The following is a 26,920-nucleotide window of genomic DNA, read 5'->3' as shown; positions in this document are numbered from 1 at the left end:
CCTCTGTTGTTAAAGAGAGGAGACTGTACAAGAGAGAGCAAATGGAGGTGAAGGCTTCCTGTTCCCTTCCACTTGCAGGAGCCCACATCACGTATGGGGTTCCTGGTCCCTGAGACACTTTGAGGCTGATAAGATCATGTGCCCTTCATCATATTCTCTGAGGGGCATATTGGAACAATGAGGAGTTTTGATCCAGCTTCTGTATCACGGAGCAAACCCTAGGACTCCTTCATGCAAGCAGAGCTGGGGGATTTTATAGGCAAGTTGTTAGAGTAGAGGCTTTTCCTGTTTGCAGTTAGGTTTGGGGGGTCATGATTTGATCTGTGTTCTATCCAAGTCTGTGTAATAACGGTCCAAGCCATAATGGGATTCTACCATGTGCTTCTAATGGCTTAAAATAACTTAGCACATTTGGCAGACAAGATGAGAGCCCAGCTAAGTAGGGAACCTGGATTTATACTGATACCGTTAATTCCCAACAGATGAGGAAATCATCTGGGGGCAGTTTGGGAAGAAAATTTGATTCTGCGACAATCTCAAAGCTCCATGTCATGGGCATATCACATTCAAACCACAGGACACAATAGGAACCAGCTATAAAAACCATGGGGAGACTTTAACATGTGGTTAACTCTGTTCCCTTCCCATTGTAAAGAACTGGAGCCAGGACCTCTGACAGTCATGAGCGGTGTATAAGGGGCATTACTCATATCCCTACGGTTCTCTGCGTCGTACAAATTCAACTGTCGCAGACGTAGTCCTTACCCATGAAGACAGAAGCCCAGAAACATGCAAATGTGTGGTCAGACACACTGTAATTAGTACATTACACAAAGAGAGAGACAAAAGGAGAATCACACTTCTTGGCGTGGATTTTGAGGTCTGTGTTCCGGCTCTAGTACACTTTTGTGCCCTCTCCCCTCACCCTACAAAGCATCTTATATTCCAATCGTGTAAAATGATTTGCCACTTCCCACTTCCTTCAAATAAAATGAGCCTTGAATTTTTGTACTTCTGAACCTTAAGTAAGCTCATCCCACTGCCCAGAATCTCCTTTGGTCTAGCATTTCCTAGCTGTATCGCTCATCCTTCCAGCTCCTACTCAATGGCCCGCAGCCCCGAAGACTTCCCAGATTGCCAGGTTAGAATTCATCTCTTCCCTCCTTACACTCCCCTCTCCGATATTTACCTTCTGTGGTCTGCCTTGTTTTCTTGTCTTAAAATATTCTCTGTGGCGAGAGATCAGGTTCCCCCAGCCCTAACTGTGTGGAGCTGGAAGAGTCAGCGTGGAGGTGAGAAGCATCTCCTGTATGGGCAGTCTGCAGGTGGGATGAAGAGAGTCCGGTAAGAGGGCAGGTGTGTGCGTGTGCGAGCACACGCGAGTGCACAGCTGGCAGATGGGTTTTCCAAATGTAAAAGTATGAGATAAAGTCCAGAAGCCACACCCAAAATCAGTTCCATCTTTTTAAAGTCATGGCTCCCTGGATACCTATTCAAATATGTTAAATCAAAGGGATAAATATCTTGGTTTTATAGGATTTTGATAAAGTGCTCCCTATAATATCAAGTGCACCCTCAAAAATGAAAAGTAAGACATCCCAGGTGGCACAGACTCTGTTCCAGGGCCCACAGATGTAAAAATGCACAGTGTGCGGTGACTCTGAATCATTCTTGCAAAGATGAGCAGGGGAGACGTAGTCTGCCAAGTGATCATTGGTGTTGGGCGGCTGGTCCACAGTTCGGGGCTCCAGGCCCTTCGTCTGGAATAAGCTACATGTCGTCACGGCCTTCCTGAGGCTTGGCAGCCAAAGAAATACTGATTCAGGGCCCAGGCCTGCCATAGGGACGAGCTGGATTAAGACTTCCCAGTTCCCTGCAGCTTGCGTTTGTCTGTCACCCAAACCACAGCCTCTGGAGGTGTGGAGAAGGGAGAAGACAAGGGCCGTTTCTTCTCAGTGCAGCAGAACTGCACATTCTTCTTCCTTGCCCCTCAGTTGAGAATCAACTGCTCGGAAACACGTGAGCTGCAGCCTAAAGTGCTCGTTTACCAGCGTTTCATCTGGGTTCTCGGGAACACAATGGAAATCTCTGCCTGCAGCGAGAGTCCCCAAGCGAGTGAAGGTGGGGAGGGGAGACCACAGCCTTGATGGACAGCTGTGCAGAGAGATTCCAGCTGCTGGGAGTGAGCTGCAAGAAAATGTATTCTGAATCTCAGAAAACAACCCGAGTGCTAAGTGAAAACCCTGAATTCCTAAACATCTTGGTTTAAGATGTCAAGTCACTGTAAAGTATAAAAGCATTTTATAATCCTCTAATCTGCACAGCGATCTGTACATTACTAATCTGGGAGTTAAAACAAAACAAACAACAGAACCTTTGGGGAGCCGTACACATCCTTCCACTTAGTCATAGACAACTCCCAGGGGCTCGTGGCATGTTCGCACCTTTGGCAAAATGGCTTAGTGCCTAAATGAAGACTGGAATCTGGGTGAAATCAAAGATGCAGATCAGCCTGGACATTGCTCCAGCATTTTCTGGAGCCACAATGGTTCTCAACCTTGGCTACATATTTGAATCATCTCGGGGGCTTTAAAAATCCTGGTGCCTGGGTCCCAGCCCGGAGAATTTTAGTTTAATTGGTCTGGGGTGTGGCTTGGGCACGGCGCTTTTTAAAGCTCCCAGGTGGTTCACCAGGGTTGAGCACCAGGAGTAGGAGAGGGAGTGGGAATATGTTTGCAGCTGGGGGTGGAGGGGACTCAAACAGCTTTCTAACCATCACATTCTGAATCTATTTTGAATAAAAAGAGCTTTTCTTACTGTTTCGGAGTACCGTGTCAAAAGGCCACATCTTTTTAACCTGAAAAGTAAGATGTGAACTTTTCAAAGGCAAGTTGTTTTGAATAGTCTGAAGTGAGCATTTTTGCTCTTTCGAGAGAACTGCCTCCCTTCATGTCTCCCCACCGGCTCCGTCAGGGAGATGAGCACACGCCTCAGTACACTCAGTACACACAGGGAAGCGTGCGTGTGGCGCTTCCCAGGATGAATTAAGAACCTAATCGGATGAAGCATTTGCATAGATAATGAACCCTGCATTGCTTTAACATTAAAAAGAAAGACTCGGTGCTGTTCTTGAAGGGCAAGTTCTCAAAGGCATCTCGGTTTCTCTCAGGTCCTGGGGTGTGGCAGGAGCGCTCCCTTCAGACCGAAGCTGGTTCAAGCTCTTTCCAGCCCAGAGGAACCCAGGGGGATCAAATATGTCATTCAGTACTTTCACTGCATTTTCCAGACACGTATGTAATTATTTACTCAGGTCACGCTGTATACATTGGTTACGGCTACTATCTCTTTTTGAACCACAGAACACCCTGAAATGAGCACGAGGGTGAAAAGAATCCAAATTCTCTAAGTTCAATGAATAGTAAGCTTCCATTAACTAGAGATGTGTAAGGCTCGTCTCTCTCTATAGTTACTTCTCTGTAGTTTTTCTACAGACTGACTCAGAGCCTTACATGTAAGTATTTTTATAAATATACAGACTCATATATATTTACATTTCCACTTTCACAGTGTCCGTTTCAGACTTTCTCACCTGGAACACTAGCTCGAATGTCGCTGTCAGACTAAGTACCACCTTCCCGCTCTCTCGCGGCCGGCTCGTCATCGCCCCAGGCCCACACACCTTCCCTGCCACCCGGTGCTCCGGGCTCTGCAGCTTATCCTTCCTCCCGGGGCTCTTGGGGCCCTTCTAACAGGGCTGCAGGACGAGGCTGCATCTGCACAGCAGGCCCTTCCCTCCGGGGGAAGAGGTTCCACTCTAATGCTTGCCTTTAAAGAAAGGATCCTCTATTTCCTGACTTCTTAAAACCAGCACCTGATGCCCTGCGCGGGTGAACCGCTTCTGCACACACTTTGGGCTCCAACAGCACTGTAGACGGTCCTTACCGCTCACAGAATATCAAAACACATTCCAGAGGCATTAAAGAAAAAAATAGAAAAATGAAACAAAAGAGAAACTAGAAGAAAATAAAGATACATATTTATCTGATTTCCAGACTATAAATACACAGATATATGAGCGGAATGGAAGAAACCACAAAGCAAAAGATACATAGATTTAACTATATAAAAAGGAAATACTTCTGTATGTCAAGATAATACCCTAAAAATGAAATAGTTGGAACAACAGCAAATAAAAGACTGGGGAAAATATTTTAACACATCTGATAGGTAGCAAAGGGGAAATTGCCTCATGTTAGAAAAAACTTACAAATCATTAATAAAACAGATAACAACCCAATTGAAAAATAAGCAAAAGACATAGCAAATGCCTAAAGGCAATACTAAGAGACATGAACAATTTTCAACCTCACTAATAACAGAAGAATACAAATTAAGATGAGAGTATTATTTTTCATTATGAAGTCGGCAAAGATTTAAAAGTACTACTGTTCTGTGTTGTGAGGTAAATTGGAATAACAAAATGCTCACATTTCCTACTCCGTCTCGGACCTCCGCAACTGAGCTCGTCTGAGGTAAGAAAATTAAACAGTTAATCATAGGAGATAAGGTTCTATAGCTCAATGGATTCCAAGGTGAACAGAATAGTGAGCAATCTGAAGCCAGGCCATTTGAGGAATGGTTGAAGGAGTTGAGTGTTTGGCTTGGAGAGCACAACTCTACGGGGAGACATTGAAAAATTATTATGAAGAAGGTATAGATTTACTCCACTTAATTTTTCTAAAACAAGGGGAGAAATGGAAGAAAACACCCTTTGGCCACATACAAGGAGGATCTTTCCTATAATCAGAGCTGTCGAGTCCCAGAGTGGGCTGACTCATGACATGAGTAGTCTCATCAAACAGAAGCTGATGGGCTTTCTGTCAGGGATGTTCTAGAGGAAACTTCTTGATCACTAAGAGTACTCTCAAATTTTTCCTCTATAAAGTCATCTTTTAATAACTGCGGAACTTTCATAACATGGTTTATTTTAAGAAGAAACTCATTTAAATGATTCCAGACAAGTGGAGATAATGGGAACCTGCAGGGAATGGGTCTGGTCAAACAGAGTTCAAAAACTCCAGGTACCAACTAAGATCAGCAGGGTAGAACTCCCACACTTACATGTCTTGAGTCTGCTGAGGTAAGTGGAATAATGGCCCTTTGGTCCCAGAAAGCAGGTCTTCAGTTTTTGTTTCTAAGCGTGTGAGTGAGAAGTCTCGGTATAGAAGTCTTAGGATTAAGACTTTTCCCCAAGCTCCTTTTCCCAGAACCGTCCATGCCCAAAAATAAATGTGGCACTTCCAGTCATCTTTAGAGAGAGACTGTGGTAGGTCAGGTGGTGGCCAGTTCAGCCCTCACACTCGCCAAGCTCTGAATCCGGAGATGAAGTATCATAATGTGGTCTGTTCCAACAGGGACACGAAGATATTTTTAGTCTTAGCACCTGGGAGTTAACTTGAGTATTTTCAGAACTATTCTGTTTGGCTAACATCAAACGACACCCCTCTAAAGGCATGCAGTTAGATGCCAATGTTTTTCTTTGATATAGGATTTAATGAGGGTGAAATCAAAGCAAAAGTCATGTCCCGGAGAGATGGAAAAAATAAGCAGTCTGCAGAGAAGAAAAAAATATGTTCGTCTCTTCACAGAATAGGCAAGAAGATTCTAGGTTCACAGGAACCTTAAGTTTCTTTCAGCTAACATCATGGCAGCTGAAGGAGAGGCCCATGCAGATATGAAATGCAAACATTTGATATGGAACCTATTAGCCCCGCAGCAGCACTACCCCACACCTCTCTCAGGCACCACCCACAAGCTGCTTCCTGTTAGTTGTTTGTTTCTAATAACAGAGATGAACTCCTTGAGGACAGGACCTCAGAATCCCCTTCCCCCTCTCTTTGAAGGCTACTGATGATGTGGGCTGGAAAATGTCAAGAGACATTCTGAGATGAAGCATTTACCATTTACATTGAACTTCATGTTCAGACGTTTTCCCCTAATTTGTCTACTTGGGATTCCTGAGCTCTTTATAGGTATGGGACCACAATTCATTTAAAATTTTAGCTACATTAGTTGCCACTGTACGTTAGACGGCTGAAGGGGAACAAGTCATGTCTGGCACAAAGTAGGATCTCAATAAAAGGTGATGACTGGATGAAGACATATGAGAAGGCTCACGAGCCAGCATCTCTCCCTCAGAGATGTAACTCTGGGCTCGCGCTCCAGTAGGGAAGGGGAGCTAGCCAGCGGTGCCTATGTGTGGGGGGCAGAATATACTATGTCAAAGCTGATTTTTATAGGCTTCGAATTAAACCAATTTATAGTCACTGCTGGTATTTAATAATCCTTTTGTCTGAGAAGAGCATAGAAGAGACAGAAGGGAAATCCCCAATTTTGCTGAGAAAAAGAAAAGCACTTTTATTAAAATTCTATATGACTGGGGAAAAGAATCTTAGAAGCAGCACAGAGAAGAATTTTTAAGAAGGATCTGAAATTAGGACTTGTGAAGAAAAGTTAATGGAACAGAGGTGAGTTAGCCTAGAGGAGAGAACACTGCTGAGTAACCCGATGCTCTTCACATTCATTCTGTGAACAGCCTACAGTGAAATGAAAGCAGACAGTATCATGATAGGGTTCAGTGATCCGTACTGTATGTCTGTCAGTATGTCATTATAATTTTCTATTGCTGGACTATTGGGATAGCACGGTACTGAGGAAAGTGCATTGGACTTGGGGCCAGGAAAATTGGGTGGTAGACACTTTCTAGCTCTATCACTTAATAGTTGTGTGACTCTTGAATGAGTCGCTCAATGCTCTAAGATTCGGTTTCTCAAACTCTAAAGTGTGAGGGAGGCAGGGATTGTTCTACTTTCTTCTTGGGGCTATTCAGAGGGTCAAATGAGATAATGGCTCTTAAAGCTCTTTATTATCTATAAAGTCCCAGCCACAGCGGGCCATAGTGTTCTTATCAAATTAAGTGTTTAGACAGGATTGAAGTTGTAGGCACTTCTTCCCAGAGGTCTTTAAACCTAGAGCATCTTCTAGTCCCAATGGCTTTGCCCACAGACTATCTAAGGGTAGGGAGAATGAAGCAGATCACTTCAAAACGTCATTCTGCCCCAGGATTCTTAGCGGGGGCTGACTCCCTCGGGTTACTGTGTCAGAGCAGAACAGTCGATGTGACGAAGGTTGTTTCCTTCTTTTGTAATTTTGGATAGTTTTCCCTTCAAATGGAATTGAAGGAGACACACAGCGCAGGACACTGGGATGTGAGCAAACACCCGTTCTTGGTTTGACTTTTCCCTAAAAATGTTGAGTCCTGTTTTTTTGATGTAAGTTGACTTCTTTGGCCCAGCTTCATGTGGCTTCCCTGTTTGTTGAAAGACACTGGAGATATTCATGCCTTGGGTAGAACCGATTCCCTAGAGGACAATGCTCACTGACTCGTGATCACATCCGGCGTTGTGCAGAGTCTTTCCATTGTGGATGGCAGAGATGCCTCAAAGGTTCTTTTTGACTTAATCCAGAATGGGAACTATTATTGTTTTGGGTGTAAATGGTCAGTCTTCCTCCCAGAAAGGTGAGAAACCAGGGAACAGGACAGAGGACGGACTTGCAGCTGGAGATTTTCCAGAGAAAAACTAACTCAATATTACTGCCACATCCTCTCACAGCACAGCCTCTTTGTGTGGCCTTTTAGTGGCTTGAAGAAGCTACTTGGTTGGTGACCATAGGCTCTAAAAGTGAGGTGGGAGTGGGGGAAGGAGAATGGAAGAGACTAATTGAATTTCAGAGTTCAATGGGAAGCAGAACTCTTTTAGCTCACCCTCCCACTGAGTGAGAATCTTGGAGCCCCTCTTTGTTGGTCACGGCCGCTCACTCTCTGAGTGAAAGGCTACTTCCTAACAACCCTGTCCTCAGTCAGGCCAGATGAGCCTTTGGAAAATGAGCTCTTTTTGTGGTGAAATCTTTCTCTTTTAAATTGTACTCCCTGGTTTACTGTCACTTTAGAGGATTCTAGGCTAAATCTATTTTCTTTCACTGCACAGTCCCTGAAGTATCTGAAGAAAGTCTTCATGACTTGCCTTATTTTTCCTCTCTGAATGAAATCTCCCTATTTCCTTCAGCCATCTTTACAGAATATGTATTCTAGACACAGAACTCCCTCCTCTTGTACACACTGCAGTTTTCGAAGCTTCCCTTCTCCTATCCTATAGGGTATATAGGGCACCCACCTTTTGTCTGATGCCAAGAATGAGAACTATTTCTCATTCAAGAGTCACACAACATAGAGAATTGAGACTCGAGTGGTGGGTCTTATGATTGGCTCACTCAATGAAGTGACAAACAGGAACCTTCATTTGTGGACTCGGATGCTCAGACTGTGCCCGACTAGTGGCCCTAGGGGGGCTTCGTGTGCAATGCCTGACATTCTTGAACGCTGAGATCTCATGGAGATACCTTTCTAGAGATTTCAAATATACCCAGCCCTGCTGACAACTCCGACAGAATGAGAATTACCCCATGTTCTCAACCAGTCATAAAGGTTTGCTGGCATCTCTCTACTCCTGAAACACCAGGCCAAAACATCTAACTGGTGGCTTGAATGGCACACTGACTTGCTCTATATCCTCTTTCTGGTTCCTCCAGACAAGAGCAATTATAGGTTCCTTTGCTCCCAGAGCTTTCCATCCTCTTCTGAGCTAATATGGCTCCAGGCTGCAGCAAGGAATTAGCAGACACAGAACACAGAATCTGGCCCCGGAGGCTTGTAAAACAGAGAAGGAGGCACCAAAGGCTGAAATCACTTCCTTGCATTTCCTTTCATCCTTTCCTGCAGAGTCTGCTTCACTAAAACCACACCCTTCCTGTGAGACCCCCATCTCAGAACCACTGAGGGCTCTTGCACGCATTCGTAGTTACTGAGCAGAGCACTGGGGGCACTGAACATATACTCGACAGCCCCTGCTGGCAGCTTATCGTCCAAGATGGCACAGCACAGGGTCAGAGCCACTGAGGTCTAGAACAGGAGAGGTGTCAAATTAGCAGTAGTTTGCAGGAGAGAAACAGGCTTAGAGAATTAAGTGAAGGGCTCAAAGCTCCACAGTGCGGTAATGGCAGGATTAGGGCTGGAATCCAGTTCTCTTGACTTCCAACCCAAAACTCTCTTTAAGATGATATATGTGAGATCCTGTGCGCCTGTCTGTATTTCTACTCATATACATATGCGTATGTATGGGTGTGTGAAATTTTCATTTGTAGAAAGCTGTATTTCACCCACATGCTCTAAGCTGATTCTCACAATCACCCCGTCTGACAGGTAAGGGAGCCAAAGTTTGCCCACACGAGTAAATGGCAGCAACTGGATTCATATCCAGGCCTTCCGATCCCAGCTCCCTCTTCTTCCAATTGTATAACATTGTTATTTGATCTCAGTGGCCATTACCAAATCCCTCTTCAGGCCCCCTGTGCAATCAAATTCTCTTTGTCCCTGTCCCTCTCAGACATTCTCAATAAGGCCATAACACAGCTTCTCACTGGGATGGTGACAAGGCGAGGTACAAGACAGCATGATTGGAACATACAGCATATCCGTAGCCAGTGGGAGTCACCTCAGTCACTCTGAAGGACAGGTATAGGCAGGAGGGGCTGAGGTGTGGCCGGGATCAAGCATCAGGGGAATAATCCTGGAGGCAGGAGCATAGAGAGGAAGAAGCAGGTTGGAGGACTGTGCCCTTGGATGGTGGGGGAAGAAGCTCATAAAATGATGCTACCCTCTAACTACATCTCCTCCTGTTTCATGGCTTTGCATTTATACCATTTTTATTTTAATCTTAACAAGCATCTTAGCAACACATTATCTTACAAATCCGAGAAGACTCTGCTTTGGAAGAACATTTTAGAGATGTTAGAAAGAGAGCACTTGTTTCCTTCTTCTTCCCCAGCCAGCTAGAGTCCCAAGCTGAGGAGAAGAAAGGCAATGGGTATTTCCTGCAATCCTCCTCTGTGTCAGGAACTTTCCATAGATTACCTTGTTTACTCCTCTCCCCATGAGATGAAGAAACCGAGACTGTATTATAGAGATTATGTAACTTGCTTAAGGACACACAGCCAGCAAGTGGCCTGTTAGACTAAGGCATTCGGCCAGCTCCTTCCACGCAGTACACACGGTCTTCCAATGTTGGGCAGGCTCAGCTTCCAATCTCTGGCTCCAGAGGACCGTGAATGATCACAATCACTGCTTGAGGTGTCAGCCCTTCTGCCAGAAACGACTCTGCAGGTCACTAGTGAATGGCAGTGGGAAACTTGAACACACTCGTGATCCTCAGAAAATCAGACCCAGGATGAGAACTTTAGAGCTGGAAGGGACCTTACCAAACATACAGCAACTCCTGAATTTTGTAGATGAGAACCCTGAGGCCAAGGGATTAGGATTAAAGGATTATTTAAACAATTATTTAGTGAAGCTGGCACCAGAACTGGTTCTCCTGCCGAGGATGAAGACCAGGAATTCAGCACACTAGTCACAAATGACTGGGAAATAGAAAGAGATGGGATAAAATACTCAAGAGAGTCAGGTGGGATTGAGAGGAAAGAAAAGTAGATGTAATGTACATGTAGCCAGAGAAAAGAGTCAGTATGTGAACCAAGACGGAAAATACAGATCTAGGGTGGGCTAAAGAGACTCAGTAAGTGACTTCCCAGATTGTGTTTTGTTCCCATTGCACATACAGTTGGAAGCCAAATGCAAGCCACCAAGGTTGCAGTGAAACAGCGAACAATTATAGCGCAAATAGTTGTGGGCGGCTGTGGGAGTGCGAGCCACCTGCTCCAAGTTCACAGCTTTGTTAAACTTGGTAAACAGTTAAAATGGAGTAGGAAGGCCCCCAGTCTGTACAGCATCCCGTACCCTTCCTGGGAGGCCTCACTCGGAGGCTGAGCTGGCCTTGCCTTTGACCAGGCTCTTCTCCCTGTGGCGTAGAGCTGCTTTCTCTTTGTAGAGAAATTGTTGTCAGCAGTCTCTGGTAGAGACCGAGGGAGATAGGGAGTATCACAGATTCATATATTTATAGAGGTTGAGGGAATCACAAGGTCCCCAGAATATAATGTCTCTTCTAACATTCAGATAAGGAAACTTAAGATCCAAGAGGTGATGTGTCCAAAGTTATAAATTTAGGGGCAGAACAGACTCTTGATCTCTGAACTTTCGACCCTTTGTCCAGTGCTCCTCCGTATAAGCCCCACGAGGTTCGTAGATGCTGACAAACAGGGCGTTATAATAGCATTACAGAATGTTACAGCTGAAAGGGGCATGGTTCTCAACCCCCAGGGTTTTCAGTCATCACATGGCTAGGGGGTGCTATTGGCATTTAGTGGGCAGGGACCTAGGATGCGAATAAGTAGCTTGAAATGAGATCATCCTTCATAATGAATTGTCTTGCTCAGATACCAAACATGCCCTTGTTGAGAAATATTTTGTCTACCATTTGACTTTACAGCTGAGGAATCTAAGCCTAGAGACCAGGACGGGCTTGACAAAGGTCCCAAAGGGAGTCAGCAGTGCCCTGATTCCATCCCACTGAGCCTCCGAGTGAATTAGCAGCAGGGAAGGGATAGCTCTAGATCCTTCCCTTCCCAGCTCCTGCTGACTTCCTCTTTAGCTATTTCTACCTCTGCACTTACTTGGACTTGAGCCCCTCCTGTCCATAGGGCTGCAGCAGATACTGGTGCACGAGCTTGTCCCTGAGAGTCCCAGCCAGTTTGATTTTCTTTCTTGATCGGTGCAGGTTGATGATAAAAAGTGTAATGGACCCTCGAACATAGTTGTGGCTGAGATGGAGAGGGAGAAGGGTAAGACGGAAATAAAGTGGTCAGTGAGATGCTGCTAAATAATTTATAGACTGCACCAAACAGGACCGCCCCAGGAAAGGGCACTTATTTTATGATTCTTGGCCATCCTTGACGTTCAAAGACAGGAAGGCCTTGTTATTATTTGTGGTTTCTTGCAAAAAAGATACCCGCTTCCCACCACACTCCTTTTGCTTTTGTTTAAATATATTACAATGATTTTAGAAAACAAAATATCTTTTTCTGAGTGTGAAAAAACATGCTGACTTCAGGGGAAAAAAAGGAAAAATACAGAGAATTATACAAGGAAGAAAAAGAAAATTCTCCCATAATCCAAGTATCTTGAGATATGATAAAATTTTGGTAAATATCCTTCCAGTATTTTGTTTATTAATTCAGTATTAATTCAAATATTTACCGAGTACTTTGACACATACATATATATTTCTCAATTTTCATCTAATTGGAACCACATTGTTTTTTCAGTTCGTGACCATCTTAAACATATTCCCATCTTATTATGTTATTGTATTTTCTTCTACTTACAGAAGAATGCTAAATTTTTCAGTTATAGAAATGTAACAATTTATTTAGTTACCCCCCTAGCTTTTGGGACTTAACATTTCTTCAAAATTTGCCATTACAAAATTACAATATGGTATTATATAAACTTTTTGCTTGTCACCATTATTTCCGATGAAGTCCTGGAAGTTGGACACATAGGTCTAAGGGAAGGCACAGGGCATGATTCCTACCCAAATCCTCTGTTTCATTCCCAGTGATGCCCCTCCCTGTGGGAAGATTTTCTGTCCCTGCTATGTTGAACCCAAGGGATCACATGTTTGGCTTTGGCCAATGAAATGTGGGTGGATGTGTTAAAATCTCTGCAGAGACGTTTTAAGAAGTAGCCTGTGTTTTGCCATGCTTCTTTGCCCTGCGCCAGGAGACCAACAATGTTCTCGACAGAGGCTGTTCTATTGACCTGCATCCTAGAGCGAAGGTGATGCGGAGCAGAGCTACAGCTGAGCCATGACAGACACGTAGTATGCACGAGAAACACACTTTCTTATCCAAAGCCACGGAGATTTGTTGGTCCTCCATTATCATAGCATAACCTCACCTATCCTGACTGATACACACATTTTGCTAACACTGATGTTAACTGCCTAGAAAGCTTGTACCAATTTGCTTTGTTCAACTGTCTGTAAGAGCACCCATTTCCTCATACCCTTAAGAATAATGGATATTAACTTTTTAAAATACCTTTCTCAACCTGAGAGGTGATAGTGAGATTTCGACGTTGTATTAATTTGTATTTTTAAAAAATCCGGGCTGAGGTGCATCACTGTTCTCATTTGCTTGTTCGCCATTTCATCTCTTCTCTTGTAAATGGACTATTCATGTCCTTTGACCATTTTCCTACTGATTTATAAAAACTATTGATTAAAGATAGTGATCCTTTGTCTGCATGTATGTTGCAAAATTTCCCCCAGGTTTCTTTGACCAATTCAGTTTGTTTACACTGTATTCTGATGTATAAAAGTTAAAAACTCTAAGGTAGTCAAATTTATCGATCTTTTTGATTTCTGCCTTTGCTGTTTTACCTACACCAAGATTATAAAACTATTCACATTTTGGAATACTTTTAAACCCGCACAGGATGGTCAGAAGCCTGGAAGAACTATATGCCTACATGCAAGAGCCTTTCACCATGTATCAACAGAACTATAATGATTTCCTTCTTTCTTGTAGGAAAAAATACTTTGTTTCTAAGGGGTCCCCTAGGGCCCCATCTGGATGGGTTAATGAGAGGAAACAGAAGAAATGACCCAGTCCTGCCTTCAAAGGAGGAGTTCAGAGAAACTCTAAGTCAACTTTGCCCAGAGGAAAATATCATTCCTGCAGAAACAGCATCCCTTAGCCTCTGGGTCACTCACCTCTGCTTCTAAAGGTGCTAATTAAGAGTTGAATGACTAAGGGCAGGTCAACATGATAACTTCAGTTGTTTTTGTCTTTTTTTTTTTTTTAAAGATTTTATTTATTTATTTGACAGAGATAGAGACAGCCAGCGAGAGAGGGAACACAAGTAGGGGGAGTGGGAGAGGAAGAAGCAGGCTCATAGCGGAGGAGCCTGATGTGGGGCTTGATCCCAGAACGCCGGGATCACGCCCTGAGCCGAAGGCAGGCGCTTAACCGCTGTGCCACCCAGGCGCCCCTGTTTTTGTCTTTTAATAAAACAGTTGCTAGGACTCATCCTGAAGATTTCGATTCCATGCAATTTGTTATGGGGGCTAGGAATGTGTGTGTGTGTGTGTGTGTGTGTGTGTGTGTGTAAATCTTTCTAGGATACTGGGCAGATGAGTTGGGTGTGGGAACCACTTGTCTAGAGCAATCCATTAAGGTTAGGAGAAGAATTCCCAAAGTATATTCATTGACTGTGTGTCAGATAATTTTTCTTACATCTGTAGGAGGGCACATTATTGTGTTCAAAGGCTTTCTGAACGCCTGCATTGATATTCTGATAAATTATTAAATGACTTTTCTCTCTGGTTCCTCCTCCTCTGGTCCTTCTTAATCTTCTGAAGCATGTGAAGTAGTTTTTGGAGCTAGCTGAGTTAGATCAGAAGAGAATGCCCATTTACTGAGCAGACTTGTGTCACCAGAGCTCAGAAGAAAGGTGCTGCTAGCCTGCGTCAGCATTTACCGTCATTAAAAGAACACCAACTATATTCCATTGGTGGGTTTTAAGCTTAGCTTTGCTGAGGAAATTGAGTGAAACACCATTAACTACAGGTATTTTGGGCTTCAGTGTGAGCAAAAGTAGGCATGCATGGGTAACCAATTTTGCCACACTGTGGTAAACTCTTGCTAACTACCATCAGATAACCTTCTCAAAGGCCCGCAGTGGAGGAGGGAGAGACTTGTGCTTGCATTTATGAGTTTTTCCTCTGCGGAGCTGGGGCAGAATGAGCCTTGGGAGACTAGAGCAGAAGGGTGGGATGTGGGGAAGTGGTGGGTGGGAGGGAGACCTGAAATCACAGCACTGCTGCAGGGAAAGCTGTCTTTTCAAGCTGCTTGGCAATGGTCTGATTTCCATTTACATAGTTCCCCTGGGGGAGACAAACCGGTACTAAGAGCCAGCTCAGAGACCCAAGTGCAGAGGCTCTCACGGAATTCGTGGAGCCTCCTCAGGTAGGAACTGGCGTTGAAGACTGCCTCAGTCGTCCCTTCTGCTTGGCCGATGGGCAAGGATGTAAAGCCGAGGTCGTTTGGCTGCGAAAACACATTCTTGGCCGGGAATTGCAGCACCAACCTGAAAGTACTGTGTCGAGAATCCAGATTCCTGATGAATATATATTCTCTGCCCACAGAAAAATAATCTTGGAGGAGTATCTGTTGCCTAAGAAGATGAGGTCTGACTGAAAGCGTGGCTAACAGGCAATCACTCATCTTCTGATGTCAAGTCCAGGTGGCTTTTGGTTCTCTTAGCGAACGGCCCTTTCTGTCTGATAGAACATCTGTCTTACTCCATGTCTCACTAACGGTCAGACTTCTTCCCCAGCAGAGAATCTGTGCATCTGGAGTTCATCTTTCTGGCTGTTCTTCTGCTGCCTAACATCTTCTCTGTGATGCCATGGGGCTAGGAGGAAGCGAGTTAGGGAAGGTAGGCTCAAAGTGGAGTATCCTGGTTGTAAGAGGTGGGGGACATCAAATGGAGAGGTGCATCTTGACTTCCAGATAAAAAACAGTCACTGTTCTAGAAATGTCTCCAGTGAAGCTGGGAGACAAGGAAAGGGAAGAGAAGATGGTGCTTTGGAATCCATGGTCATTTCCAGTGAAAGCCCATGAGTTTGAGAACTGGTTTGGTCCACTGTCTCCAAATCTTATTCAAAGTTTTTGGGTTCTGTAAAAGTCAGGCCATGTTTTGCCAAACATTTTTTCCCCCTAATTTCAAAGCCCCTGTGTATTTTAAGGGAAATTTAATCCACATGTTTCTGATTCATTTACACTTAACTCATCAAAATATTGTTTTGTAAGAGTCATTTGATGTCCAAGAAGCCTCAGGAACCTTTTTTATGAGCCTTTAAAAAAATTTCTTCTAAAAAAACAGGAAGTCGTGTTTTGCCAATAATAAACAAACTTGAACCCCAAAAGGCTCAATTTTGCTTCAATATCCACCAGGTTCCAATTGGTTCTCAACTTGGCTAAGGACCTCCACTCCTCCTCAGAAACATACATTGTTTCAGCAGAATGGTTTATAAAAACAACGTTTCCCAGTCAAAACAGATTTGTTCTCTGAACAAGAAGGTCTAAGGCGAGAACTGCCACACTGCCGGGCTCCTAAGTTGTTGACTCTAGAACAGAAGGCAGCAGAGCCCCTGCTGGTGGTGTTGGTATGTGTATTGAACTTCTGATCCTAAATCAATCATAAAACACAACACTCTCCTAGGTCAGAAACAAAGCACAATGTAAGAGAGTGCCATGAAAGGCAGTGCGGTCTTCACATAGAAGTTGCCTAACTGCCAAGGAGGTTGTAAAAGGAATTTCTGTTGTATAGGACATTGGGCCAAAAGATCTCTAAGGGTTGTTCCCAAGTGAAAAATTCTTTGCGTTATTAATGTTGTTATTATTTGCATTGAGGGGTGATACCATTAAGATTTTGGAATTCAATATGGTAGTGTAAGTGCAGATATCTGGCCAGATGCCTGGCACATAGCAAGTGCTCAGTATACACCGGAGTGCAGGAGTTGTTTCAACAGACAGTGTCTCTGGGTTGTTCTACTGGTAAGTTTATACTTTCTCACTCAATCCCTGTTTTGACCAAGGATGTATATTTTCAGAGTATTGGTCACGAGTGAATAGTGTGAAGCCAACATGCCCACTCTGGGACATTTCTGTGACCGTGAGCTTGTTGACCATGAATAAACTAAGTGAATCAGTAGTGCTTCCTCATGACTGTTGCAGAGGATGAAGGGGCACAGATAGGGCACACAGCTTCCCAGGGAGAAGGAACAGAGACACTTGTCCTATCTTTGTTCCTGCCAATCTGGGGCATCTGACACCCACTGACATGGAGGAGACCTGCAACCCCAACCAGCTCAGTGCATCCACTGTGGGCTTACTTTTCCAATAGGAACAAAAAGACCCTCCCCCTTGTTATTATCATTATTGCCATATGTGCAATAGATCAGTCAAGGCTTGTCTTCCTTTTTTAATGGGGAAGAGGGGCGTTACTGACAGAAGTGCGGTGGCACCGTTTCCCCAGAGAGGTTCTGAGACGAATTCCCACAGAAAGCAGAGGAGAGCTGGTGATTAGAGAGAATATTAAATCCAGATGATTTTAGTAACTTGTTTGAGGTCTCCTGCTAGCGAATGGTAGAATTCTTAGCCATTCTACCACACCATCTCCTTCTGGCTGATGTGCTGATATCAAAGGGGAGGAACGCAAGAGCTATAAATCATCCATGATATCTTGATGCCCTATTTCTGCACTCATTCATTCATTCATTCATCAAACATTTTGCTGAGCTCTTCTTCATGCCAGTCACCATATTAGACACTGAAAAAACAAAAATGAATGAGACATTGGCCCTGAGTTCATGGTATGTTCAGAATATTAGTGACAACTCCCCACAAGCATGTCAAAGAATGTGAGGATGAGCACTGGGATGAGACTATGTGAGGAGCCCTCTGTGAGGACACCCAAACCCTGCTAAGCCCATGGCTACTGAAACGTCCCCCCGGTTCCTCAGACTGATAATATAAAGGGCACAACTGATGTGCTTCCCAACAGAGACAAAAGGTGCCAAGGGTAATATTTCTCTCTTGAAGCTGGGGGTCCTCCTTTTGAGTGGTTACCTCAGGGCCAGGGTGGAGACAAGGAGTACAATGTATCCTTGTGTGGTGATCAGATAACTCCAGCCGAAGCCATAAAGCAGTCACTCTCTGTCAGGTATTGGACTGAGCTTCCTGTTGAGCAAAAGGGACGTTGAAAGCCTCTGGCCTCGGCCCAAACCAGCCTCCTCTCATCCACAATAGGCACTTGTATCTACAGACAAGACAACTGGCCCTGGCCCCACTATGTTCAGAGTGATTCTTTGAAAAATCTTATCCTGATAAATTAATTGACTTGGCTCCTCTCTCATCAAGGAAGGGGAAGGAGCGTCGGTTGTAATCTGACCACTGGAGCTCTTTGTGCTATCCACTGCCCATGATCAGCGCCTGATAGGCCCACCGGAATGAAGGTCTGGCTGGAGGCACTGGCTTCCTCCTCCCCTCCTCCACCTGCATTAAGAGAAAGAGTTTTTTTTTCAGAGCTGCCTACTCTGCTCCTTAAATAGGAAGTGATGTAAGAAAGCCATATTTGGTCAGATGGGTTTGGCTTTAGGCTCAGTTTTCAGTTTTTATCTTCTGATCCTCATGTTTTAAAATTTTATCTGCCTCACTTTATTTATTTAATGATAATTATTTTTCTTGTTTGTTTACAGACAATTCAATGACAACCAGTGCTTCAGATCAAAGAGAGAAGGATAACCACACATTGCCACACTGATTGTTCTAAGTTCGGCCCTGTACAAAAGGAAGCCCAGATCTTATTTAACCTCTTAAGATTTAAAATAGCTGGAAAGATTTCTGAGATTCTGAAAATGGTTCTAGAGCTGGCATGACTCCCTCGGGCTTTCCAGCCTGGGACACGTGGGTCGAGGGCTAGGTTTCTAGTGCTAGAGCACTCCAGCACGCACCTTAGAAAGGTAGACTTATGGGGCGCCTGGGTGTCTCAGTCGGTTAAGCATCTGCCTTCGGCTCAGGTCATGATCCTAGAGGCCTGGGATCGAGCCCCACATTGGGTTCCTTGCTCAGCAGGGAGCCTGCTTCTCCCTCTGCCTGCCTTTGCCTGTCGCTCCCCCTGCTTGTGCTCACTCTCTCTTTCTGGCAAATAAATAAATAAAATCTTAAAAAAAAAAAAAAAAAGGAAAGGTAGACATATTTCCTCAAGCTCTGCTGCTGGATCATAGGAACAAATTTTATATCTCTAGCCTTGGTTCAGGGCTAGGTACGCACAAAATGCCTCATGGGCATTACATCAACTGGCACAGAGAAAATGCTCAATAAAAATTTGTTGGATGAAGAAGTAAATGAACAAATGGCATGTGTTTTTATGAACGTTTTGTGTATCAATCCTCTGAGAGTGAGAAAATGGTTTCACTTGGAGAAAAAGCTATTTATCAGAGGTCCTTTGAAATCTGCAAAGAACAGGGATAATGATTCCAGAAGCAGTTTACAGTCAGTCTTACAGGGGTCCCAAATGGTATGGAATTCTAAGAGGGGCCTGAAGCCTGAAGCCCCTCGGGAGTGGCTTTTTGTGACATCTCTCTGAAGACTTACTTGTGGTGGTTTGTGCAGTGAGCATAAATCCTTAGTTTGTCCCGGATCACTCGGCCTGGCCGTGGCTTCCGTTGAAGCCCGGCCACATGCACAGCCAAGACTTTGGGGCCGATCAGGCGCTTGTAAAGAAGAGAGAGCCAATAGTCCTGAGGAGAATAGAGAGGTGGAGAGTCAGAGAAAGAAGCATGTTGAGTATCATGAGTAAACATACCAACACACAGGCCAGAAACCACTTCTTAGCAGGGGTACAGTGAATCATGACTAAAGAGACCTTAATCCTGTCAGCATGTCAACCCAATCAAGTGCTCACCTTGGGTTTATAATGAAATGGGCACTGTCTAAAGTGACCTTTTCAACTGACCAAATGGGGAAATTTAAGTGGGGTGGACTCAGATGGGCATGCAAAACAAATGAATCAGTTTTTCACATATGAAATAATAACCCATCAGGGCCTTAAATTTTCAACTCTCTTTTCCTATGACTTTATTTTCATACTGGTTTATGACTTGTGTTTAATTATAGAATAGAAGATTTCCAATCTTCAGGATTGTCATCAATATAAGAATCCAAATGTCATTCTCCAAATATTGTCACTAAAGACTATTAGTGTGGTGGGAGGGAGATGAAGGTCCTCCAGGCAAGAGACCAGGGTCCTGGATTCCAGAGTCAGAAACACAAACAGAAGAATGTTTGCAAACCATGGTGCTAATTCTTGGTCATCCTCAATAATTCTAAACTAAAAAGAATGATTCTAAACTGAAAGAATGTGAGGCTTTTAGCCATTCTGGCATCCATTTGTAACTGATTAATAAATATTTTATCTCTGACCCACACATGTTATTCACTGCCACCTTCATTTCTGTGGTATTTGCTATTACCATATTTTGCTTTTATACTTGATACAAGATATATTTTGTATTTGTTTTGTATTTGCTCTTGTATCCGATCATGGCTTAATGACTTCAGTGTTCATAACTCTCCATGTAAAAAAGGGCTTCCTAATGTGTTTGGGGGCTTCCTCCCTCCTCACAATTCTGGAATTCCATATTCATGCCATTCAGTGTGGGCATGCTACTCAAGGTCTTAAAAACATCATGCATGTTTTCTCAGCCTTCATCTTCCCAGGCAGAAACCTTTTAATGATCTTTTCCCCCCTTGTGTGGTCATCTATAACATCAGCTGCCTAAATATGTCTGTTGAATTGCATAAATCAGAACAAAGTCTCAAAGCCCCTTTGTCAGCAGAATAGCACTAAATCTGCCCTGACTAGTGAGCTCTAAGGCTTGCCCAACCACCTACCTTAATGAACTAGAAGTGCCCTCAAAATGGCTGCTAAATATGGTCTCCTAATATTTAAAATGCCAAATAATTTATCATCAGCAATCATATAAATGAAAAAAATCTCAGTGGTTCAATTTGCTCTTATTCAACTATAATTTCTCTATTTTTGATTTGAAGTAAACTTTGTGAAGTGATTATCACGGTCATCCCTGTTTCCAAAGGGATTCCACCTTTTTGTTATTGATTTGTAATACGTCTTTTAATATTATTGGTAAGAATCTTTGGAATGTATATTGAACAATCACTGTTTATGATTTTTTTGATATGGATAATTTTTTAAAATTTTATAGGAAAATATATCCATTTTCTTCTTTTGATTTCTTTCACTTCTTTTATTCTTAGAAAGTCCTTCCTCACACAAGGATCGGATCAATCTTCACTGATATTTCTTCTCGTTCTTTTTATATAATCATTTAAAAGCATAACCTCTTAATTCATTGAAAACTATTTAGCCATATGGTACTAATTATTTTCTAAATTATTCTACAACTAGTTGTAACATCATACAGTTGATAACTTATTCTTAAAACCATCTATCACATAACAAGTTTTATATCTATATATGTAAAAATATATAAATACATATAATATATATTATAACATTATAATATGTAATATAATATTGTATTATTAGTTTTACATCATTTTCATTATTGTAGTTTACATTTTAATATCTAGAGATTCAAGTTCATTTCATTTATAATTTTTCTTTCTTTGTTCAAACTTTCTTTAATTAGTCATATCCATTTATTTTTCCAAATGAACTTTGAAATCTTTTTGTTGTTGTTGTTGTGTTTGTTGTTGCAAGAGAAATTTGAAGCTAATGTGAATTTTATTTTATGTTTGGCTAGCCTGTTTATTTTCTATCTTTTGTATTCTGCCAGAATGTGTACAGAAGTCATGCTTTATTCTTGATATTTGAACTTTTATCAGAAATGTGTCAATGTGGGTTTCTGCATTAATTTGCTGATATTTGGGGGAGTACTTCTTTTTTATTTTATTTTTTTATTTTTTTTTAAAGATTTTATTTATTTATTGGACAGAGATAGAGACAGCCAGCGAGAGAAGGAACACAAGCAGGGGGAGTGGGAGAGGAAGAAGCAGGCTCACAGCAGAGGAGCCTGATGTGGGGCTCGATCCCACAACGCCGGGATCACGCCCTGAGCCGAAGGCAGCCGCCCAACCGCTGTGCCACCCAGGCGCCCCTTGGGGGAGTACTTCTGATCAGAAAGACTAAGGCCTTTTTTCAACCTATGAGAGTTTTCTTTAAATATAGCTTTGACTTCTTTTTCTTTCTGTTTGCTCCACTCGTTTCAGAAGTCTGGTTGTGAGCCCTCCGTCCTGCAGCCGGCACATCTATCCTCTCCTTTCTCATCACTTTTCAATCTTTTTGTTTCCCTCTGCAACAGGACATCTCGAGTTTGTCCTCTACATTTCCTCCAGGATCATTTCTGTCATTTACTAAGTCCAAAGTATTTTAATTGTTATTACAGTTTTCCTTTCCTTGTAATCTGTTTAGCTTACCTGGGTGTCTGGCACTCATTTAAAAATTGTTTTCCATTTTATGTGTACTATGTCTATGTTTTCCATATATATATATGACAAATATTTATAACAAATTTTGGCGTACGTGTAACTTACATGAGAGTTCTGAGGCACACGAGAACCTGCCGCCCACCCGAAAAGCTACTGTAACACCCACATGGTGGCATCTAGTTAGGTGAGTCCTCCCTTCCCGTTTTTGTGTTTTCCATTCCCTTGCTTCATATTTTAGTTTTACCCATACATTTGCTCCTAAGAAATCTATTATTTAATTTGTTAGCTTTATAAAAGTGGTATCATGCTGAATGTAATTTTCTGTGAGTCACTTTTTTCACTTAACATTATGCTTCTAAGATTTATCCAGGTTGTTACCTGTACTTATTGTTCATTCATTTTCAATATTGTATGATACTTTATTGTGTGAACATACCACACTTTGTTTATCCATTCTTCTGTTGATGGATATTTGGGTCGTGTCCAGATTTTTGCTGTTACAAACAATGCGACTTTGAATATTCTTATTCCTGTTTCCCAAGACACAAGTGAAGAAATCTGGAGAAGCATTGCTCCAGCTGTGGTTGGAAACCATCAGCAGCCTCAGCACCTGGGTGCTTCTAAGAAATACGCATTCATAGACTTTATCCCAGACCTACCGAATCAGAATCTCGAGAATCTCCCCACGTTGTGTGGCTTTCGAGGTGATTCTGATGCTCGTTAAAGTTAGGGAAGCACTGTTCTAATACACACCTAAGGGTGAAATCGCTGTGTCATACACAAGTAGACAAATACTCAACTCTACAGGATAAGCCAAGCTGCTTTCCACAGTGATTTCAATTACTCCAACTTACACTTCCTTCAGCAGTGTCTGCATAACTTCCCTTTGATCCACACCCTTGCCAACCCTTGTTATTTTCTGAGTGAATTTCTGCCAATCCAGTGGGCACAAAATGTCTAGTTCTTTGTGTTAAGAAGTCCTTCCTCAGGTCCAGTTCATAGATACTTTATATTTTCTTTTATAACTTCTGAAGGTTTTCCCCCTCTAATCGTCAAATCTTTAATCAATCTGGGAGTTGGTTTGCTGGTAGGTGTGTGAGGCAGGTATCTAATTTCATGGTTTCCACGTGGCTAGTCAGTTATACGAGCGACGTTTATGAAATAGTATCTTTTTTCTTTAGCAATCTGCAATGTCCTCTGTGTCACCTATCAGACTTCCATATGTTCACGGGTTTGTCTTAGGGCTTTCTTCTGTCCCACTGTGCCGTCCTGTATCACTGCCACACTGTTTTAATTACCATTGTTTTACAAATGTCTTGAAATCTGGTAGAGCAATCCCTCCTATCTTATTCTTCAGGAATGGTTTTGCTAATCTTGGCCTTTGCTCAGGCACAGACATTTCAGAATCAGATTATTAAGTATCTAAACAAAATCTGCTGGGACTTTGGAATTTCATTCAATTTATAGCTCAAATGAGAAGAGTTTACATTTTTATAATATTGAGTCTTCTCATATAAATACAAAAGGCAGTGAAAAGTAAACTCCTTCCAGTCAGGGAATCTTTTTTCTTTCTTTGCTTCTTTTTTGTTTGTTTGTTTGTTTCTTTCTTTTTTTCAAAGTTCACTAATTTCTTTTTTTTTTTAAAGATTTTATTTATTTATTTGATAGAGAGAGAGAGAAAGCCAGCGAGAGAGGGAACACAAGCAGGGGGAGTGGGAAAGGAAGAAGCAGGCTCCTAGCAGAGGAGCCTGATGTGGGGCTCAATCCCAGAACATTGGGATCATGCCCTGAGCCGAAGGCAGACGCTTAATGACTGCGCCACCCAGGCGCCCCTAATTTTTTTTTTTCTATTAAGAAAGTATACTAGATCTTTTACAGTGAAAACAAATCTTGAAAGGAGGAGAAAACATGAGAATGTTTTCTGTTCAGGGATTGAAATCAGGAAACATTTTATTTTTAGGAGTTTTCTGTTAACCGTTTAGTAGTAAGCATAGCGATAAGGAGAACCTGGTGTTAAGCCCCAAACTTGCTCTGTCGGCAGACTCACCGATTCTCCATTTCTAGAGGAAGCACTTTCAAAGTGCTTCTACATTCCTTTCCCCCCTTTTTTCTCTCTGCTTATCCTTTTGGTATTCTGTGCAAACTATTTGCGATGATCTCTTTACTTCCATTTCCAAAAGTGTCCATGGATGGACAAAACCCTTCATTTCCCCACCTCCCACCCCACCCCACCTCCTGGAATTCAAGGATAGTGCGCGCAGGCAAAGCATGTGATCTAGGCAATAGTTGTGTGTTTCTCAGATGCTGTAGGCACATGTTTGCTTTAAAACAAATGGTTACATTTAGCTCATAGATGCATTGTTTTTTTTTTTTTTTTAAGATTTTATTTATTTATTCGACAGAGATAGAGACAGCCAGCGAGAGAGAGGGAACACAAGCAGGGGGAGTGGGAGAGGAAGAAGCAGGCTCATAGCAGAGGAGCCTGATGTGGGGCTTGATCCCATAATGCCGGGATCACGCCCTGAGCCGAAGGCAGACGCTTAACCGCTGTGCCACTCAGGCGCCCCCATAGATGCATTGTTTAAGTGCACATATATTCGTGATAACATCGTGTGTGTAGGTGTAGAAGCAATGGGTTGATAAACATGAAACTTAGGATAGTGGTCACCTTGGGTGGGGCAGGAGGAATTGGGGCAATGGCATAACGGGAGAATGTAGAGGTTGATGGTAGTGTCTTAGTTCTGGGGTTGGTGACGAAGGAGTCGCAGGGGCTAATTGTTACTGTTTTGCTTTCAAAGTAACATGTAGGCATAGATAATCTTTTGAACGTGTCAAATAAGATATTAAAAAGATCAGAAAGGAAAATTATGTATGCGTTTGTTTACCAGAGCTTCCCTTCTGCAGATGACACTGTCTATCCACCCACAGGCTGGCATCTCTTTGAACTGTTTTACCCAAAGAGAGGTGGGTTTACAGTGATGTGCTGCTAGTTCATCATCTCTTCCCCCAGGCGAATGCAGGATTTGGACTGGTGTCAGCTGATGGGAGGTTAAAAGTCAAGGTGAATATGAGTATTTCACCTTTACTTAGTTCCATGTACTGTTTTCAGACTCCTCTCTTACCCTTGTTCTCCTCAGTTCCCTATTCCCAACCTCTTTTTTAAAATTTCACAGTCCCTGTCTCTCTGTCCTTATCTCTCCCTCATGTACACCAGCTCTCAGAAGAATCAAATTTCCTACCCATCTCCTTCCAATCGTCCCTCCCTCCCTTTCTCCTCTTTCTTTCATTTTACTATGAATATGTGCCATTTTATAATCACAAGTAAAACTAAGCAAATGAAATGATTCCTTAATATCTCTTAAGGAAATGACATGAAAATGTAGAAAAATGACCTCTATGCATAGAACAAATAGGAAAAAATAAAGAATGCTCATACATACCTAACAACAACAGGACATTATATGAAAGAAAGATGGAATATAAATAGAAGTTTTCAGACAGTAAGAATCATCAAGAAGGAAGGCTAATATAATGGCTTTTTATGTCAATAATAAAAAAATCTAAAGCAAGGAATGCACTGCAATTTTCAAGGGACAAAGGGAGACACAAATAGACATTCTTTAAGTGTATCAGACATAAGAAGAGGTGGAAGAAAAATAGTGTCCATTTATTAGCTGGAGAGGGAAAACTAATAACAGATGACACTAAAAAGACAGAGGTTTTAAATCTTTTCTTTTTCTTTACTATTTATCAAAAAGTCAATTGTTGTCTGAAAGCTAGACAATGCAGTATATGGAGTAAGTTGAACCAAAATAAATGGGAAAAGAGAAAGAAACTGACAGAATTTTGCAGAATTTACTGGATTAATCATGGAACTGTGTGTTCCTCGAGGTCACAGACTACCTCTCCCCATTGCTATAGTCCATGCCTAGTACAGCATCTGCCTTGCAGGAGGGGCTAGAATTAAATTATGGAATGTGTGCTATGTTTAAGGTTCCATGCCATGCATTAGGGATACAGCGGTAAATAAGACACACACAGTTCTTGCTATCATGAAGCTTATATTTAGCAAGAAAAACAGTCCTTAAGCCAAGGAGTTAAGCAATTAATTGATTTCAACTGTGTAACGGTAACGGAGAAATCTATGAGACTGTAATATAACAGAACTTGTGACTCCATCTAGGCAGGAGGCGGGAGTGAGCGACGGACTTCACTTAAGATTTGAGGAAAAGAGGGGAGGGGAGAGAAAGTGTTTTGGTCAAGAGAAAGAGCTTATGCAAAGTCTCTGAGATGGGGAGGAGTTTGGAATCCTTGAGAATCTGAAAGCAGACCAATTCAGCTTGGAGCTTGGCAATGAATACCTGATGAGGATGGCAGGGCCAGTTTTTGTAGACCTCAGGATTCTAGAATTTGTCTTAAAATAAATGGGAAGGCACCGTAGAATTTTAACAGAAAAACTGACATTATTCAATTAACATTTAGCAAGTTGACTTTCACAGCTGTACAGAAAATGGATTGGAGAAAACCATTTAGGAGTTTAGTTTAGAAGAAAAAATGATCATTTGATTACGGTGAGGAAGTTAGATTAGAGAGAAGAGGGATTTGAGAAATATTTAGGAGCCGAAATTGATTGGATGTGGTGATTGACTGGATACAGAGAGTAAGCATGAAACTTGGATTTGGAGCTTTTTAATGCTCAAATCCTTAATTTCAGAGAATGGGATGGTCACGGCAAGACAAGAGCAGTGTATCCCTTCAATCCTCAACCACACCTCCTCCTAACCCAACCCCAGCCCAAAGACTTAGTGAG

General features: G+C 42.5%; 1 protein-coding gene across 1 annotated transcript in view; it reads right to left on the bottom strand.

The window, feature by feature from the left end:
• The window catches only part of HPSE2 (heparanase 2 (inactive)), a 640,767-nt gene that overhangs the window by 12,454 nt on the left and 601,393 nt on the right, over positions 1-26,920 (bottom strand). The window contains exons 10-11 of the mRNA XM_048219210.2: positions 19,234-19,379; positions 11,683-11,829 (exon numbers count right to left, since the gene is read on the bottom strand). Coding sequence (XP_048075167.1) covers positions 11,683-11,829; positions 19,234-19,379 — 293 coding nt within the window. The remainder of the gene's footprint in view (positions 1-11,682; positions 11,830-19,233; positions 19,380-26,920) is intronic.

The sequence above is a fragment of the Ursus arctos genome, unplaced genomic scaffold, assembly GCF_023065955.2.
Source record: "Ursus arctos isolate Adak ecotype North America unplaced genomic scaffold, UrsArc2.0 scaffold_7, whole genome shotgun sequence".
Classification (NCBI taxonomy): Eukaryota; Metazoa; Chordata; class Mammalia; order Carnivora; family Ursidae; genus Ursus; species Ursus arctos.
This window is presented reverse-complemented; position numbering and strand designations above follow the sequence as displayed.